The sequence below is a fragment of the Oncorhynchus nerka genome, linkage group LG24 (assembly GCF_034236695.1).
Source record: "Oncorhynchus nerka isolate Pitt River linkage group LG24, Oner_Uvic_2.0, whole genome shotgun sequence".
In the NCBI taxonomy this organism is placed as follows: domain Eukaryota; kingdom Metazoa; phylum Chordata; class Actinopteri; order Salmoniformes; family Salmonidae; genus Oncorhynchus; species Oncorhynchus nerka.
The window spans coordinates 74,200,074-74,218,379 of NC_088419.1; the positions used below are offsets into that span (position 1 = coordinate 74,200,074).

The 18,306-nt window shown below is 43.4% G+C and overlaps 1 protein-coding gene across 5 annotated transcripts in view; it reads right to left on the reverse strand.

Moving 5' to 3' along the window:
* Positions 1 to 18,306, reverse strand: part of LOC115108572 (ecotropic viral integration site 5 protein homolog) — a 55,111-nt gene that overhangs the window by 31,402 nt on the left and 5,403 nt on the right. For 3 of the 5 annotated variants that reach the window (XM_029633083.2, XM_029633081.2, XM_029633085.2), the window contains exons 2-3: positions 6,242 to 6,495; positions 190 to 379 (exon numbers count right to left, since the gene is read on the reverse strand). In XM_029633083.2, the coding sequence (XP_029488943.1) occupies positions 190 to 379; positions 6,242 to 6,435 (384 nt within the window). In that variant the 5' untranslated portion in view covers positions 6,436 to 6,495. Of the gene's footprint in view, positions 1 to 189; positions 380 to 3,297; positions 3,410 to 6,241; positions 6,496 to 8,623; positions 9,415 to 18,306 lie in introns of those variants that run through there. The other 2 variants (XM_029633082.2, XM_029633084.2) reach the window with 2 other exon arrangements.

An 18,306-nucleotide genomic window follows, 5' to 3' on the forward strand; every position in this document is an offset into this window, starting at 1 on the left:
CTCACCTATAGGTTTAGGGCCAAGGGGAAGAGGTAATGGTTAGGGCCAAGGGGAAGGGAGTGAATTGAGACTGGCTCTTCCAGAGAGTTGCCTCTGACTCTTACAAAAGGCCAATAATAGTCTCTCCCTTTTTAAGCTTGTCCCCAGGCTATTGTGTACAGGAAGTGTGTAGCGCACGAGAGTACTCACCTTGAGCTGCTTCTCGTTCTTCTTGCGGAAGTCCTCCCACTCGTTAACGATGCGTCCCCAGAGGATCCAGGAGTCCTCCTCCAGGTGAGACAGATTGGAGGAGGCCGAGGAGCTGGACACCAGGCTGGAGACGCTGTTCCTCCTGGAGCCGTTCACAGAGCGGAGGGACTTACTGTCCGTCTCCAGCAACCTAGAGACACAAACACAACATGCATGAGCTTCTCTTGACAAATATGACCAGCATATAACCATTATACTCAGGCATACATGATCTCCAATGAGACATTATGTTGGGAGTTCGGACTGAATGAGAGAGCATTTCATTCTATGTTCGGAAGTGAAGGCAGCTCAAATTACAAACGACAGATACAGATTATTTAATGTAGCTATAACTGCTAATGTACGAAATCAAGAATAAACACACTAGAGATTCTGGGTTCAAGTCCAGGCTCTGTCGCAGGCGGCCGCGACCGGGAGACCCATGGGGCGGCGCACAATTGGTCCAGCATCGTCCGGGTTAGGGGAGGGTTTGGCCGGCAGGGATGTCCTTGTCCCATCACACACTAGCGAGTCCTGTGGTGGGCCGGGAGCAGTGCACGCAGACACGGTCGCCAAGTGTACGGTGTTTCCTCCGACACATTGGTGCAGCTGGCTTCCGGGTTAAGTGGGCATTGTGTCAAGAAGCAGTGCGGCTTGGTTAGGTTTCGGAGAACAGACGGCTCTCGACCTTTGCCTCTCCCGAGTCCGTACGGGAGTTGCAGCGATGAGACGAGACTAACTACCAATTGGATACAACGAAATTGGGGAGAAAAAAGGGGTAGAAATAAAAATATTTTAATAATTAGATAGTCACTGTTACAGTAGAAAGGATCAGAAATGCATTGCTATGGGCAGTGTGGGTTTACTTTACACTGTGGGTAAATGCTTGAGGCAAGTAGCCCAATAACTAATGCTGAACATTTATCCAAATCGTGCTGGCACTGGTAGACGGTGAAGCCACAAATTCTAGCGCAGTACTAAAAATGGAAAAGCTCATTCAATACAGAAGAATTAGCAGTGAGATGTAGTACAGCTTTATGACAGAGCCATTGCCAAGGAGAACCCACTGCACCAGCATCCCCAGTGATGAGCCCTGGATGTAGGGTCAATGGGGTTACAGACAGTACTAGGGACAAAGTACATCTCTTAAAAAAATGTTGAGAGAACAACATCCTTTCACAGCACTTCTGTTTGAAGTGCAAAATGCAATGAACATGGTGGATAGTAAAGCCTTGAACAACCATCATGATCACTATATCAGGGTCACTACAATATCAATCAGGCTGACATTTCGTGGAACATTTAACTGGCATTAATGTCCAAAGTGTCACAAGTGACAGAAAGCAAAGTGGACTTAGTTGATTAACTATTACTTCAATGAGATCCTACATTTGTACTAATCCCAAAACATGAACCTTAAAAAAAAAGCCATGACACGTCAACAGTAAAGTGGGCCAATACAAAGTAGCCTAAATAACTACCTGGAATCTGGTCTCATCTATTAGATTGAAAACATTCCTTAAAGTGGGTTAGTGAGAAAAAGCTGCAGTAGTATGTTTAAGTTCACAGCAGACTGACCTTGTATCACTATCAATTAATGTGTAAATTTGTTTGTCACTGGAGCTGTAAGACTGAAGTTAACAGACTCTGGATCAGGTTCATTAGGGAACGCAACAGAACATATTTTAAAACAAATTGTAACAGAAAACGCAAATGAGCATTTCTCAGCAGACAAGTCCAGGCAGTCCCTCCCTGTTTCAGTCAGTTTTCTTTCCGTTTAGTGACATATGAACAGGACCCAGGGCTGTGAGAGGGAACCATGCCTCCCAACCTATGCCGTGCTGATGAGCCCATGTGTCCCAAATGGCAACCTATTCCCTATGTAGCCCTGGTCAAAAGTAGTGCACTTCATAGGGAATAGGGCGCCATTTGAGAAGAGGCTATGGCCTATGCTGGGACACAGAGGCTCAGAAACCTGATCTCAGAAAAAGGGCCTGGGCCTCTCGGCTCCAGGGTGACGTCACTGGGAGTGCTCCCAGACTGGGTAGGTTTACAGCCATATTTGGGTCAGGAGGAAGGGGGCCAGGGTAGGCCTGTGTTACAGGGACAGCTAGGACAGCACCAGCAAGGGTTTTACATATAGGACATACATTCAACATGTTGGGAAAGGTAGCAAATATTGCAGATGATTAATAATGTGTTGTGGGAATAATTTAAACAGTGACAGCTGCTTGCTTAATTAAAACATAGCTTTGCTTTCAAAGGCAACAGATCTAGAAAGCAGTAGACTAGATACCAGACTATGTATCATGAGAGGCCTAAAAAAGTGACAGGTCTAAATGTAGAGCCCAATGTCATCACAGCTATAATGGGATGTGAGGGAATACACTACTAAGATATAGACTGTAGGTTTAAGCCATCCTAACAGGACGCACGGTTGCAGTAGCAGCCCATGGCTTCTAGCAAACATGCAAGATAACACTGAGTGTGTTCTTAAGAGGCCGTGTGGAAGCAGGAAGGGTAGGGAATGTTGAGGTCATTGATAAGGTTGGTCTCTGGCCTCAGTGGCCTGTAGGCCTAAAGCAACAAATGTAGCCTAGAACATGGAACAAACAATCCATTTCAACCATGGATGAAGACCCGTCCACATATTCTCCTCTCCCTCTCTCCTTGGTAGATTTCATCACACTGTCATTTTCAGAAATATTCCAAATGTTGATACACTGTTTATACTAGGCACAGACTGACAATCAGAAAACCTGAATTTCCTATGTAGCCTAGCCACTGCTCCTCCGCTAATAATTCACCAGTCGACAAAACATTCCATGTTGGGTTCTCACAGATGGCTCAAAACAAATACATCAAACCATTGTAAATTTACTGAAAAGATCCAGTACAGCACAGATATTCGTAGGAGGAACAGAGGATACAAAGGAACTATTTAAACAAGTTGCTCTGTCGCCAAAATCATTTATGTCAGTTAGACTTTGTCCTCAGTGAAGGCCTCTCGGTAACGAGAAGAGAGCCATGGCATCTAGAAAGAGAAGTTAGGATCCTCATGCTGCTTACCAGGATAAACTCATGGTGCTGTCTTCATGTTTTTGGTGTGTAGTTAGAAGATCCAGAGAAGCGACCAGCCTTCACCTAGTGAACTGGCTGAACTGAGTCTGGCACTAGTCTCTCTCAAACTCAAACCTCTTATCTACTTTGCACAGTACAAAGGCCTTCCCCTTCTCACTGTGTGTGTGTGTGTGTGTGGCATTACATTAGTATCTGTGATACTGCACTGATCTCAAAGTACACAAGTCTTTCCTCGGTGCTCATAGATGTATAAAAACCTACTTTTGATGCACCTGCAGGTCAGTGTCTTCCTGCTCAGTCAGAAAGTGAGAATAACTAGCCCTTTACATAAAACTAAGATAGAAAAATTGCCGGTCCATAATTTTATAGTTTGTTCTCATCCATTTTGGTATTTAAAAAGGGGAGAAACAAGGAATTTCAACATCAGTGTGACATAATACAACTTTTTTTGTTATTTCTTTAGTTGAAAGATTCTTCCTGGCATGAATGTGTACTTCTTCAAAGACACAGTGCTGGTTCGGAGGATACAACTTGTATTTTTTATAGGAGTCAATTAAACTTATCAGCTCGGAAAAACGTTGTAATCTCTGATAAAAATGTAACATTTCTGTAGACGAGTCATTTTCAAACCCGTCACGATGCTCCTCAAGACTGTACCTCCTACCCATGACACTGCAACAATAGCTCTAAATGTCGTGCTTTTTGGTCCACCAGCCACTCATATTTTTTACCAGTCTAAATATTTTTTTGACATAATTACATAACACAAAAAAGCAGATGGTCATGCTTTGCAATGTTTCTAAAACAAATGTATTAGTAACCGGTAATGTGGTATAATGCTCAATTGCAAAAGAAAAGTGACCCGAGTCTTTTAATCAAAATACAAGGGACAAAATATTCAGCTGCCCCTTTAAAGCAGGAGGTTACCGTGGTAACAGGGCCACTCGAGTCCTGTCGTGTGTGTGTGTGTGTGTGTGTGTGTGTGTGTGTGTGTGTGTGTGTGTGTGTGAGAGAGAGAGAGAGATTTAGGATCTGATTAGGGAGTCTCTTCACTATCAGTTGAAGCAGCAGACAAACGAACATTGAAAAGCAACCCGAGCTTGTGAACAAAACAAATAGCCAAGAATCACGAGGACAAAGTCTCACTTTGCAGACTTGAGTAAATTAGACCAACTTTTATGCCTGTACGCAGCGCCTCCAAAAATGTATCTATCAGCACTTAATTCATAGCACACAGCTCCCCTGCCAGGCAGTATTGCTGCACGAGGTGGGATATACAGTAGGATTAGTATATATTTGTGCAATTAGCAGCTATGAAACAAAACAGCAGAAATACTTTGAAAACAGCTACTGCAGCCTTTTTCTAACCCCAGCATGTACTCATACTTGACTTTTGACTATTTTTATTTGCAAATGTAATAGAGCCCCACAGTGGAGGTGTCATAATACCCATAAAACCTTGGGGTCAAACAGGGAAATGGTTCCAATTGTTTTCCAAACATTGATTTTTCCCATAGGGAATTTTAAAAAACACTTAAAATAAGGGCTGTGTTTTGTGTAGGCTTACCCTGGCGTGACATTTTGATAACAATGTATATCTCTCTTTCATAGGGAAAAATGAATAGTGGAAAAACAATTGGAACCAATTCCTTGTTTGACTGCTATGTTTTATGGGTATTATGACACCTGTTATGACTCATACGGTGGTACTCTATGCTCGCACTGTAGAGCCTTGCAAATTGACCACCCACCAACGTGGCTGGTGAATAGACATTCTTAACCGCCAACACCTAAATTTACCTCGTGGAGGGAGAGCCTGATGGAAGAGGGGCAGCAGGGACATGTGCCAAATGAAAGAGGCCAGCTGTAGCCCTGCTTGAACTAAACACCCCACCTGCTGTCCACCCTCTGTTGAGAAAGGTGCTTAGAGGTCTGTCCAGGTCAATAAAAAGTTGACCTTTCCCCCCTATAATTACTTTGAACAGGAGTGACTTCTGAATAATACAACTAATGTTGTAGTGACTTCTCAATAATAAAATCAAAAGGCAGTTTAAATCAAGACTAAAGAGCTAGATCTAAGTTTATGTATGGTTTTAAGCTAATCTGTTTTATGGTATAGTCCATGGATAGTGAGACTGCTAGCGAATTAAGAGGTTAAGAATCACTACTACTGACTGCTCCTCTACTCAGTTGATGTCTTAACGGTTGTTAGCCAAGCTTTATCAAGCATAAGGAAAACAAACCTATTCAAATATCATTCTCACTTCTTCTCTCACACGGCAGACTGTTCAGAAGATTCAGCCAGTATTAGCTTTTCTTAACTGCAACATGTGTCCTACTACTACAGCGTATCATCTCAGCCCCATGAGCATCGCTCTCACACTTCAGACAGATCAGTACAGCCACATCTCACAGGGCTCTGACTGCAGTCTTCTTCATTTGAGATTGCCGTACCGAGTCGTCGTCCCAAATGGCAACCTATTCCCTTTATAGTGCACTACTTTTGATCAGGGCCCCATCTCAGGGCCCACCTGCTACACTTCTCAGGCCTTGTCGTTTCCATGTCAACACTCAGACTGCTTATAAAAGCAGGGTGAGAGCCACAGGACGGAAAGAGGGAGAGAAAGGGGGACAGCAGAGGCTGTGTGTTGAGTCCTAATACACTTCTCTTGTTTCAGCTAATGAACACTTCAGGGACAGAGTGTGGCTGTATGCCTACTTTTACTTAGATCATTGTGAAAATGTCTTTGTAGCCACTGTCAGTCACTGTTATTGTTAGACAATTAAGATTGATATAACCACTGACTTTGTCACTGGTCTAACAAATGCAAATGTTGTTCATGAAAAGAGGAAAGGGAACAAAACGTATTCATATGTTGACAGAACTTGATTGATTATTTCATTGATTAATTAATTCCTAGCTGGCACTCACCTGTTCTGCTCCTCCAGCTTGGCGAGCAGTTCAAGTTCATCTGGGCTGAGCTTAGCGGGAGATGCCGAGGTGGGAGACGGGGAGAGGGATGTTGAGGAGGCGGCTGTGGTGGTCTGCAGGGACGAGGGCACCGTTGCCACCTGGCCAGACGAGGTGGCCACCTGGCTAGCCATCTGACTAACCGTGTGTGACATGGAGTTCTTCACCCATGAGAGAGTAGAACTCAGCTTGCCTGCAACCTTGTCAGTCGCCACCTGTGGAGAGAAGCATGTGAGCTGTAGGAGGGATTTACATGTACACTTCCTTCCTTCTGTCTGTTTTATGCATTTTTGGCTTTCTTTCCTGCAATGTTTAAGTTTATGGACACTGTCAATAGTCATTTTTGTTCTCTGGCTGTCCAACCATCTCTAGACATATTAGAACACTGATTTGTGACTGTTACTGTGTAGTAAGGCTTTTCTTGGTGTGGATCCATGCTTCATCTAACGACTGTCTCTTGTTGGTTTTTCTTCTTCGTCACACTGATGCATCAAGAATTTACAATACACAGACTATTACATGCAAAAGCCGCAGCTTGAAGGAAGAAAAAGACAAACTGTCTCAGTCGGTCATTGATACAGTGCCTTCAGAAAGTATTAATACCCCTTGACTTATTTCACATTGTGTTGTGTTGCAGCCTGAATTCAAAATGGATTAAATAGATTTTTCCAACCATCTATGCACAATACTAATATATGACAAAGTGAAAACATGTTTATTTTATTGAAAATGAAACACAAAATTCAGACCACTGAGTTAATACATGTTAGAAACACCTTTGGCCGCGATTAAGCGATGAGTCTTTCTGGTTAAGTCTCAAAGAGCTGTGCACACCTGGATTGTAGAATATTTGCACATTATTATTTTTTAAATTCTCTAAGCTCTGTCAAGTAATGAAAATGTGAATTTGCCTCCCAGTGTGTTGGAAAGCAGACAAGGTTTTCCTCTAGGATTTTGCCTGTGCTTAGCTCTATTCCGTTTCTTTTTATCAAAAAAAGAACTCCCCAGTCCTCGCCAATGATAAGCATACCCATAACATGATGCAGCCACAACCATGCTTGGGAAAAAAATGAAGAGTGATACTCGGTGATGTGTTGGATTTGCTTTGCTACATTTTTGGCAGTTTTACTTTAGTGGCTTATTGCAAACAGGATGCATGTTTGGGAATATATTTTATTCTGTACAGGCTTCCTTCTCACTCTGTCATTTAGGTTAGTATTGTGGATTAACTACAATGTTGTTGATCCATCCTGTTTTCTCCTATCACAGCTATAAGACTCTGTAACTGTTTTAAAGTTACCATTGCCTCATGGTGAAATTCCTGAGTGGTTTCCTTCCTCTCCGGCAACTGAGTTAGTAAGGATGCCTGTATCTTTGTAGTGACTGGGTGTATTGATGCACCATCCAAAGTGTAATTAATAACTTCCCCATACTCAAAGAAATATTCAACGTCTGCTTTTTAATTTTTTTAAACAATTTTTTACATCCATCTACCAATAGGTGTCCCTCGTTGCGAGATATTAAAAAACCTCCTTGGTCTTTGTGTTTGAAATTCACTGCTTGACTGAGGGACCTTACAGATAATTGTATGTGTGGGTTACAGATATGAATGTTAAACAAAAATCCATGCCACTTATTATGTGACTTGTTAAGCACATTTTTACACCTGAGCTCATTTAGGTTTGCCATAACAAAGGGGTTGAATACTCATTGACTTAACGCAATTTATTACATTTGTAAAATGTCTATAAACATAACTCCACTTTGACATTATGGGGTATTGTGTGTTGGCTGTAACACAACAAACTGTGGAAAAAGTCAAGGGGTGTGAATACTGTTTTAAGGCAGTGTACATATTGAACGTATTCAGTTACATCACACCACTCAATCCAATGAAACTGACACCACTAGTGAGAATGTTGTGAGATCCAATGGCCTATAATACTATAGTCTACCATCATGATACAGTAGGCTATGTCTTTCCATCTGAGGAATAGGCCTACAGGAACATTGGTTTAGCAAACAATGTGTCTTTGATGCTTAAAGTAGCAATGTCCAGCTGAATTAAAAGGTGACAAACGCACATCTAAACTGGATGAATACATGCTAAACTAAACCAAGAGTTCCTTGTAAAAAAGGGACACGAGACAACACTAAACAAGCTGTTTATAAGTCACCATACATTTCGCAACAGACAGTGGTCCCATACTGTAGGCCTTTGTGCTTGAGTTGTAACTAACTGTGTAGCCTATGGCCTGACAACGACACTACAGTATGGGACCAGGCTAGACATGGGCTAGTTATAGGCTACCACACTATTCAAATCCTCCCAGATACTCCTACCTGTAAAGAGTGCCGCTATTCCAAATGTAGTCTTGACAATCCATGCAGAAATCCAATCAGTATCAACAAAATGAAAACAAGTTAGAAAAAAACTCCCACCAGAAAAGACTGCCAGGATCAGCAACACTCCGGTTCTTCTCCTAACCTAACAGAATTTGACACCAAAGCTTAACTCTGTCTTTTGAACAATCGTCTCAAAATAAGTTTGCGGTGTGTCTTCCGGTACTTTGCAGTCATATGCTGATCACAGTGTCAGGGCAGACAAGGTCAAAGTTCTGTTCCTCCTCCTGAGATATTCAAGACAGCACAGTGCTGCCTGGCACTGCAACAGGAGTTGGTTAAATCTTTCCTTTCAACTGTAGTCCGCAAGACAAGTGCCTCTGGAATTCACCTGACAGCGGGTGGCTCAGAACAACGTCAGTCACCAACTCATGTCACATCACACAAACTTAGAGTGCACTACTAGAGACGTAACTTTGACCTCAAGAGGAAGTCTAAGGAACCTCAGTCATCAAACAGGTTTTTGTTGTTCTGTCAAAAACAGTGAGTCACTTGATTTCTAGATCATTGCGAATATTTCTTGACCGTCAATTTCCTTATAATCACCACAATAATAATCCATGTCCACGCGAGCGGGAAACACTATCAGTGCTGAGGAAAAATACAATCTTATCACTCTCTCAGAATGATATTTACACAGTACAGTTTCCACTAGCTATAGGCCTAATCATAATGTCGGTTGCAAAAAATAATACCCATTTAGTGTTGAGAACAACTAACTAGTCTGCATGTTGTTTTGGCTGACAAACTCAAGCCCATGGCTCTACCCAGTCCCTTGACGCAAAACGTTTCGAAAGCAGCAGCTGTTACCATTCTGCTGGAATGAAAATACAGACAGCTGTTTCTCTGGAGAGAAGACGCCCATGTCCCCACCTGCAACATATTTCTATCTAGTGCTGTGGTGGGACGAATGTTAGATGGTGACGCAAATTTGACTGTTGAGTTACTGAAATAGAGGATCATTGTATTAGAACTAGGCGGCGTATATATACACTTCTCAAAAAAATAAAGGGAACACTAAAATAACACATCCTAGAACGGATTGAATGAAATATTGTTATTAAATAGTTTTTTCTTTACAGAGTTGAATGTGCTGACAACAAAATCACACAAAAATGATCAATGGAAATCAAATTTATCAACCCATGGAGGTCTGGATTTGGAGTCACACTCAAAATTAAAGTGGAAAACCACACTACAGGCTGATCCAACTTTGAAGTAATGTCCTTAAAACAAGTCAAAATGAGGCTCAGTAGTGCGTGTGGCCTCCACGTGCCTGTATGACCTCCCTACAACGCCTGGGCATGCTCCTGATGAGGTGGTGGATGGTCTCCTGAGGGATCTCCTCCCAGACCTGGACTAAAGCATCCGCCAACTCCTGGACAGTCTGTGGTGCAACGTGGCGTTGGTGGATAGAGCGAGACATGATGTCCCAGATGTGCTCAATTGGATTCAGGTCTGGGGAACGGGCGGGCCAGTCCATAGCATCAATGCCTTCCTCTTGCAGGAACTGCTAACACACTTCAGCCACATGAGGTCTAGCATGGTCTTGCATTAGGAGGAACCCAGGGCCAACCGCACCAGCATATGGTCTCACAAGGGGTCTGAGGATCTCATCTTGGTACCTAATGGCAGTCAGTCTACCTCTGGCGAGCACATGGAGGCCCATGTGGAGGCCCACATGGAGGCCCCCCAAAGAAATGCCACCCCACACCATGACTGACCCACCGCCAAACCGTCATGCTGGAAGATGTTGCAGCCAGCAAAACATTCTCCACGGCGTCTCCAGACTCTGTCACGTCTGTCACATGTGCTCAGTGTGAACCTGCTTTCATCTGTGAAGAGCACAGGGCGCCAGTGGCGAATTTACCAATCTTGGTGTTCTCTGGCAAATGCCAAACGTCCTGCACGGTGTTGGGCTGTAAACACAACCCCCACCTGTGGACGTCGGGCCCTCATACCACCCTCATGGAGTCTGTTTCTGACCGTTTGAGCAGACACATGCACATTTGTGGCCTGCTGGGAGGTAATTTTGCAGAGCTCTGGCAGTGCTCCTCCTGCTCCTCCTTGCACAAAGGCGGAGGTAGCGGTCCTGCTCCTGGGTTGTTGCCCTCCTACGGCCTCCTCCACGTCTCCTGATGTACTGGCCTGTCTCCTGGTAGCGCCTCCATGCCCTGGACACTACACTGACAGACACAGCAAACCTTCTTGCCACAGCTCGCATTGATGTTCCATCCTAGATGAGCTGCACTACTTGAGCCACTTGTGTGGGTTGCAGACTCAGTCTAATGCTACCACTAGAGTGAAAGCACCGCCAGAATTCAAAAGTGACCAAAACATCAGCCAGGAAGCATAGGAACTGAGAAGTGGTCTGTGGTCACCACCTGCAGAACCACTCCTTTATTGGGGGTGTCTTGCTAAATGCCTATCATTTCCACCTGTTGTCTATTCCATTTGCACAACAGCATGTGAAATTTATTGTCAATCAGTGTTGCTTCCTAAGTGGGCAGTTTGATTTCACAGAAGTGTGATATATATATATTCAGTCTTGGAGAGCAACACTGATTGACATAATGCCATTAGATATCTGGGCTCCGAGTCATGACTTCACACTTTAACCATATCCTGTCATTTAGATCTGCAGTACTAATGAGGCCTGACTAACATCTTTAGAGATAAATCCTCAAAAGGAAACCCCTTCTTGAAAGGCTAACCTCAAGTCACTTACTCAATTTACACACAAGCCCACGGGAGCAGGTGATATTGCTACCAGAGAGTCTCTGAGACGTGTTCTGAAAAGTAACAACTCCTCAGCTCTTCTTCCCGGACCGTCTACATCAGTTATACTCAGAGGCAATTTGCTGCGTTGTGAGAATGCCAGACCAGAGCTGAATCCGAGCAGACATCCACCAAAACCTCATGCATTTTGAGTTACTGTAGCTTAATGAGGAAGAATAGAGCTGGAGCGCCGTCCCATAGTGAGCCTCAGAGGGTGTTTGATTTCTTTCCTTCTCATCTGCTGGGCCAGTTCATTAATTAAAACAACAGCATGGTCTTTAAGTGCTCCAGAGTCCTAACGTTAACCCGTTTAAAGGTCTTATTCACATCAGCTACAGAGCATGATCACACAGTTGTCCGGAACAGCTGGTGCACTCATGCATGGTTCAATGTTGCTTGCCTCGAAGCAAGCATAGAAGGCATTTAGCGCATCTGATAGGCTTGTGTCACTGGGCAGCTTGCAGCTGGGTTCCCTTTATAACCCGTGATAGTTTGTGAGCAGTGCCACATCCCGATAAGCGCCAGAGCAGGTGTAGTAGGATTTGATCTTGGCCCTGTATTGACGCTTTGCCTGTTTGATAGTTCGTCGGAGGGCATAGCGGGATTTCTTATAAGTGTACGGATTGGTGTCCTGCTCCTTGAAAGCAGCAACTCTAGCCTATAGCTCAGTGCGGATGTTGCCTGTCTACCGATGCACTTATTAATGAAGCCGGTGACTGGCATGGTAAACTCCATGCCATCGGATGAATTCCGGAACATGTACAGTATATAATTTCCATATTACCCACAGATAGTGCTTTCGGAAGGTATTCAGACCCATCCCTTTTTAAACATTTTGTTACGTTATAGCGTTATTAAATAAAAACAAATCCTCAGCAATTTACACACCACACCTCATAATGACAAAGTGAAAACAGGTTTATAAATGTTTGAAAATGTATAAAAAGTAAAAACAGAAATACCTTAATTACATAAGTACTCAGACACTTTGCTATGAGACTTTCTACAACTTGGAGTCCACTTGAGGTCAATTCAATTGATTGGACATGATTTGGAAAGGCACACACCTGTCTATATAAAAAGGTCCCACAGTTTACAGTGCATGTCAGAGCAAAAAAACAAGCCATGAGGTCAAAGGAATTGTCCGTAGAGCTCTGAGACAGGAGGTCAATTCAATTGAAGGGTACCAAAACAATTCTGCAGCATTGGGGGATGTTTTTCGGTGGCAGACACTGGGAGACTAGTCAGGATCAAAAGGAAAAGATGAACTGAGCAAAGTACAGCGAGATCCTTGATGAAAACATGCTCCAGAGCGCTCAGGACCTCGGAAGGTGAACCTTCGCCCCCAGTCTAACAAGACAACCACCCTAAGCACACAGCCAAGACAACGCAGGAGTGGCTTCGGAACAATTCTCAGAATGTCCTTGAGTGACCCAGCCAGAGCCCAAACTAGAGGTCGACCGATAATGATTTTTCAACGCCGATACCGATACAGATTAAAAAGCAGATACCGATTAATGAGGCGATTTTTTAAAATTTGTAATAATAACAATTACAACACTACTGAATTAACACTTATTTTAACTTAATATAAAACATAAATAAAATTAATTTAGCCTCAAATAAATAATGAAACATGTTCAATTTGGTTTAAATAATGCAAAAACAAAGTGTTGGAGAAGAAAGTAATATGTGCCATGTAAAATATGTGCCATGTAAAAAAGCTAACGTTTAAGTTCCTTGCTCAGAACATGAGAACATATGAAAGTTGGTGGTTCCTTTTTAACATGAGACTTCAATATTCCAAGGTAAGAGGTTTTAAGTTGTAGTTAATATAGTATTTATAGGACTTTCTCTCTATACCATTTGCATTTCATATACCTTTGACTATTGGATGTTCTTATAGGCACTATAGTATTACCAGTGTAACAGTATAGCTTCCCTCCCCCCTACCTGGGCTCGAACCAGGAACACATCGACAACAGCCACACTCGAAGCATCGTTACACATCGTTCCACAAAAGCAGCGCAAGGGGAATAACTACTCCAAATCTAAAAGCGAGTGACGTTTGAAACAGTATTAGCGCACACCCAGCTAACTAGCTAGCCATTTCACATTGGTTACACAAGCCATTAGGCTGATAGGCCTGAAGTCATAAACAGCGCTGTGCTTGCGAAGAGCTGCTGGCAAAACGTACAAAAGTGCTGTTTGAATGAATGATTACGGGCCTGCTGCTGTTCAGTCGGACTGCTCTATCAAATCAGACTTAATTATAACATAATAACACACAGAAATACGAGCCTTTGGTCATTAATATGATCGAATCCGGAAACTATCATCTCGAAAACAAAACGTTTATTATTTCAGTGAAATATGGAACCGTTCTGTATTTTATCTAACGGGCGGCATCCCTAAGTCTAAATATTATTGTTACATTGCACAACCTTCAATGTATGTCATAATTACGTAAAATTCTGGCAAATTAGGCGGCCCAAACTGTTATGGCGACAGTTATGAAAACTTAGAACACTAAAGAAGCCTTTCTACTGACTCTGAAAAACACTAAAAGAAAGATAACCAGATGAGCAAGGACCCTGGGCAATTGTTTACTCCATGTGTAACTCTGTGTTGTCTGTTCACACTGCTATGCTTTATCTTGGCCAGGTCGCAGTTGTAAATGAGATCTTGTTCTCAACTAGCCTACCTGGTTAAATAAAGGTGAAAAAATAATAATAATAATAATAATCTGCGTGAACGTGCCTTAGGCATGCTGCAAGGAGGCATGAGGACCGCAGATGTGGCCAGGGCAAAACATTGCAATGTCTGTACTGTGAGACGCCTAAGACAGCGCTACAGGGAGACAGGACGGACAGATAATGGTCCTCGCAGTGGCAGACCATGTGTAACAACACCTGCACAGGATCGGTACATCCGAACATCACACCTGTGGGAAAGGTACAGGATGGCAACAAGAACTGCCCGAGTTACACCAGTAATGCACAATCCCTCCATCAGTGCTCAGACTGTCCGCAATAGGCTGAGAGTGGCTGGACTGAGGACTTGTAGACCTGTTGTAAGGCAGGTCCTCACCAGACATCACTGACAACAACGTCATCTATGGGCACAAACCCACCGTCGCTGGACCAGCCACGACTGGCAAAAAGTGCTCTTCACTGAGGAGTCACGGTTGTCTCACCAGGGGTGAGGGTCGGATTCACGTTTATCGTCGAAGGAACGAGCATTACACCGAGGCCTGTACTCTGGAGCGAGATCGATTTGGAGGTGGAGCCTTCGTCATGGTCTGGGGCGGTGTGTCACAGTATCATTAGACTGCCTGCAATGACAACGAGCTCAATCTAAACGCTGTGTGTTACAGGGAAGACATCCTCCTCCCTCATGTGGTAACCTTCCTGCAGGCTCATCCTGACATGACCCTCCAACATGACAATGGCACCAGCCGTACTGCTCGTTCTGTGCGCGATTTTCTGCAAGACAGGAATGTCAGTGTTCTGCCATGGCCTAGCAAAGAGCCCGGATCTAAATCCCATTGAGCATGCCTGGGACCTGTTGGATCGGAGGGTGAGGGCTAGGGCCATTCTCCCAAGAAATATCCGGGAACTTGCAGGTGCCTTGGTGGAAGAGCGGGGTAACATCTCACAGCAAGAACTGGCAAATCTGGTGCAGTCCATGAGGAGGAGATGCACTGCAGTACTTAATGCAGCTGGTGGCCACACCAGATACGGTTACTTTTGATTTTGACCCCCCCCCCTTTGTTCAGAGACACATTATTCAATTTCTGTTAGTCACGTGTCTGTGGAACTTGATCAGTTTGTCTCAGTTGTTGAATCTTGTCGTGTTCACACAAATATGTACACTTTAAGTTTGCTGAAAATAAACACTGTTGACTTTTTTTTTGCTGAGATATATATTGATATATATCTATATATCTGAGTTTAGATAGAACATTTGTGGTGTCTGATTTAGTTTGTTTCCTTTCATGTTATCCAGGCATGTGTTACCCAGGCATCTATTGGGGTCTCAGTAAAAAGCCAGGCTCTACTATACCACCCCCCCTGCATCCCGAATGGCACCCTATTCCCTATATAGTCCATTATATAAGGAATAGGGTGCCATTTGGGATGCTGCTTCTGAGTCGGGCTCCATTCACCCCTCTGTTCCTTGGCTTAACAAAGGAGGAAATGATCACTGACTGCACCTACTGAGGATTTATGTAGGGGAGACTCAAGACCGCATAGGCCAAGCTGGTGAGAGGAATGTCAGTAGGGGAAGCCTACCACCTGTGCACTAGCAACCCTTTCAAGTATTTAATTGCACTCTTGGTATTATTTTCAGTTAAGAGCCGACAGCACAGAGGTGATGTCTATCCGAGCCACATCCAGCCACACTGTACCCTACTACAACATGTGGATCTGAAGCATTAAACCCTGGAACAGGCGGTCTCTCTCTTCCTTCCCTTTCAATTTTAATCCCAAATAGTCATCTTTTCTCCTGCCAGTTAGTTCTGCCTGGTATGAAACATTAGGGATGTGCTGAAGGAGCCTATCTCACGCCCTTACATCCTACTCTTGGCTCCCAGTAAGAGGCTACCTCCCAAATGGCACCCTATTTCCTACCTAGTGCACTGTATAGGGAATAGGGTGACATTTGCAACCCAGCCAGAGAAGCATTCAGCATGGCTAATGAAAGACACAGCAAGGCCTAATTCTGAAGTCTGAATAAAGGGCTCCTCAGCAAACCAACATTGCCATTGAGATCAGGGAACTAAAACTCAAAGAGACTGAGAAAGGCATCTCCTTATCTGTGCTTGGGGACTAAGCCTACAGCAGACAAGAGCAATGTACCCAGTGCCACGCTGCTGAATAGATCAACATGGCACTATTGAACTAACTATGATAAGCCTTGAAAAGCAGAATTTCCCTTATGTTTTCTACAACGTAAAACAAATCCAGCTTTCAATTAAGCCTATTCTCCTAACTAATTAATTGCAGGGCTCTACCGCGCAACAATTCTACTCCCATATGCACCTAAATATTCTGCTGTGCGACCTGGAATTCTTATTTAGGAGCACCAGTGCACCCAGAAAACAAAAATCACCCAGATGATAATTGTGGCAATGATAACTTCACTGTACTGCAGCCCGAGTGCCATGGAGAATACACAGAGTGCAGATTTGTGACCGTCACGCTTGCACCATTACTACAAAGAAAGCGGCTTGTTACCGCTAATATTTTTCATTGTGCTTCTCAATTTCTTTCTGTGCTCCTACTTAGGCGCACACGTGATCCTTGAAAACAAATAAAAAGTCCATGTAGAGCCCTGACATGCTGTGAATTATCATAACTTTTTCAGTAAATAAGCATGAGGAAATTCAATGTTTTGCTTTAATCCATTGCTGTCACTTCTGGATGAGAAAAGAAAGAACCGAATTTGATTTGTACTGCACTTGCACACAAACACACTTTCTCCACTGCACACAATAAGAACTCAAATCACAGTGTGGCACTGTAGGGAGATTAGAAAACAATTTTAAAATGTGGGCCACCTTCAGAGAACATACAGTGGCACGAAACCCTTTGGAATTACCTCAATTTCTGCATAAATTTGTCGTACAATTTGATCTGATCTTCATCTAATCCACAAGACAAACAGTCTGCTTAAACTAATAACACGATCATACGTTTTCATGTCCTTACTGACCACCGTGTAAACAGGGTGGGAAAAGTATGTGAACCCTTGGATTTAATAACTGGTTGACCCTCCTTTTTGCAGCAATAACCTCTAACATTTTCTGTAGTTGAGGATCAGACCTGCACAACAGTCAGGGGGATTTTTTTTACCAGTCCTCTATATAAAACTATATCAGTTCGGCAATATTATTGGGATGTATGGTATGAACCGCTCGAGGTCATGCCACCGCATCTCAATTGGGTTGAGGTCAGGACTCTGATGGGGCCACTCAAAAATACGTATTTTCTTCTGTTGAAGCCATTCTGTTGTTGATTTATTTCTGTGTTTTTGTCGCTGTCCTGTTACATCACCTAACTTCAGTTGAGCTTCAATTGGCGGACAGATAGCCCTACATTCTCCTGCAAAATGTCTTGATAAACTTTTCTGTTGATGATAGCAAGCTGTCCAGGCCCTAAACCATGATGCTCCAGCACGGTTTTGATGTTGGTGTGCTGTGCCTTTTTTCTTCACACAGTGTTGTGTGTTCCTTCCAAACAACTCAACTTCAGTTTAATCTGTCCACAGAATATTTTGCCAGTAGCACTGTGGAACATCCAGGTGCTCTTTTGCGAACCTCAGACGTGCAGTAATTATTCGTTGGACAGCAGTGGCTTCTTCTGTGGTGTCCTCCCATGAACACCCTTCTTGTTTCGTTTTCTACGTATTGTAGACTCATCAACAGAAATGTTAGCATGTTCCAGAGATTTCTGGAAGTCTTTAGCTGACACTAGGATTCTTCTTAACCCCAGTGAGCATTCTGCGCTGTGCTTTTGCAGTCATCTTTACGGGACCGCCACTCCAAGAGAGAGTAGCAACAGCGCTGAACTTTCTCCATTTATAGACAATTTGTCTTTCCGTGGCCTAATGAACATCAAGGCTTTTAGAGACACTTCTGTAACCCTTTCCAAGCTTTATGCAAGTCAACCATTCTTAATCTTAGGTCTTTTGAGATCTCTTTTGTTCAAGGCATGGTTCACATCAGGCAATGCTTCTTGTGAATAGCAAACTCACATTTTGTGAGTGTTTTTTTATAGGGCAGGGTAGTCCTAACCAACATCTCCAATCTCATCTCATTGATTGGACTCCAGGTTAGCGGA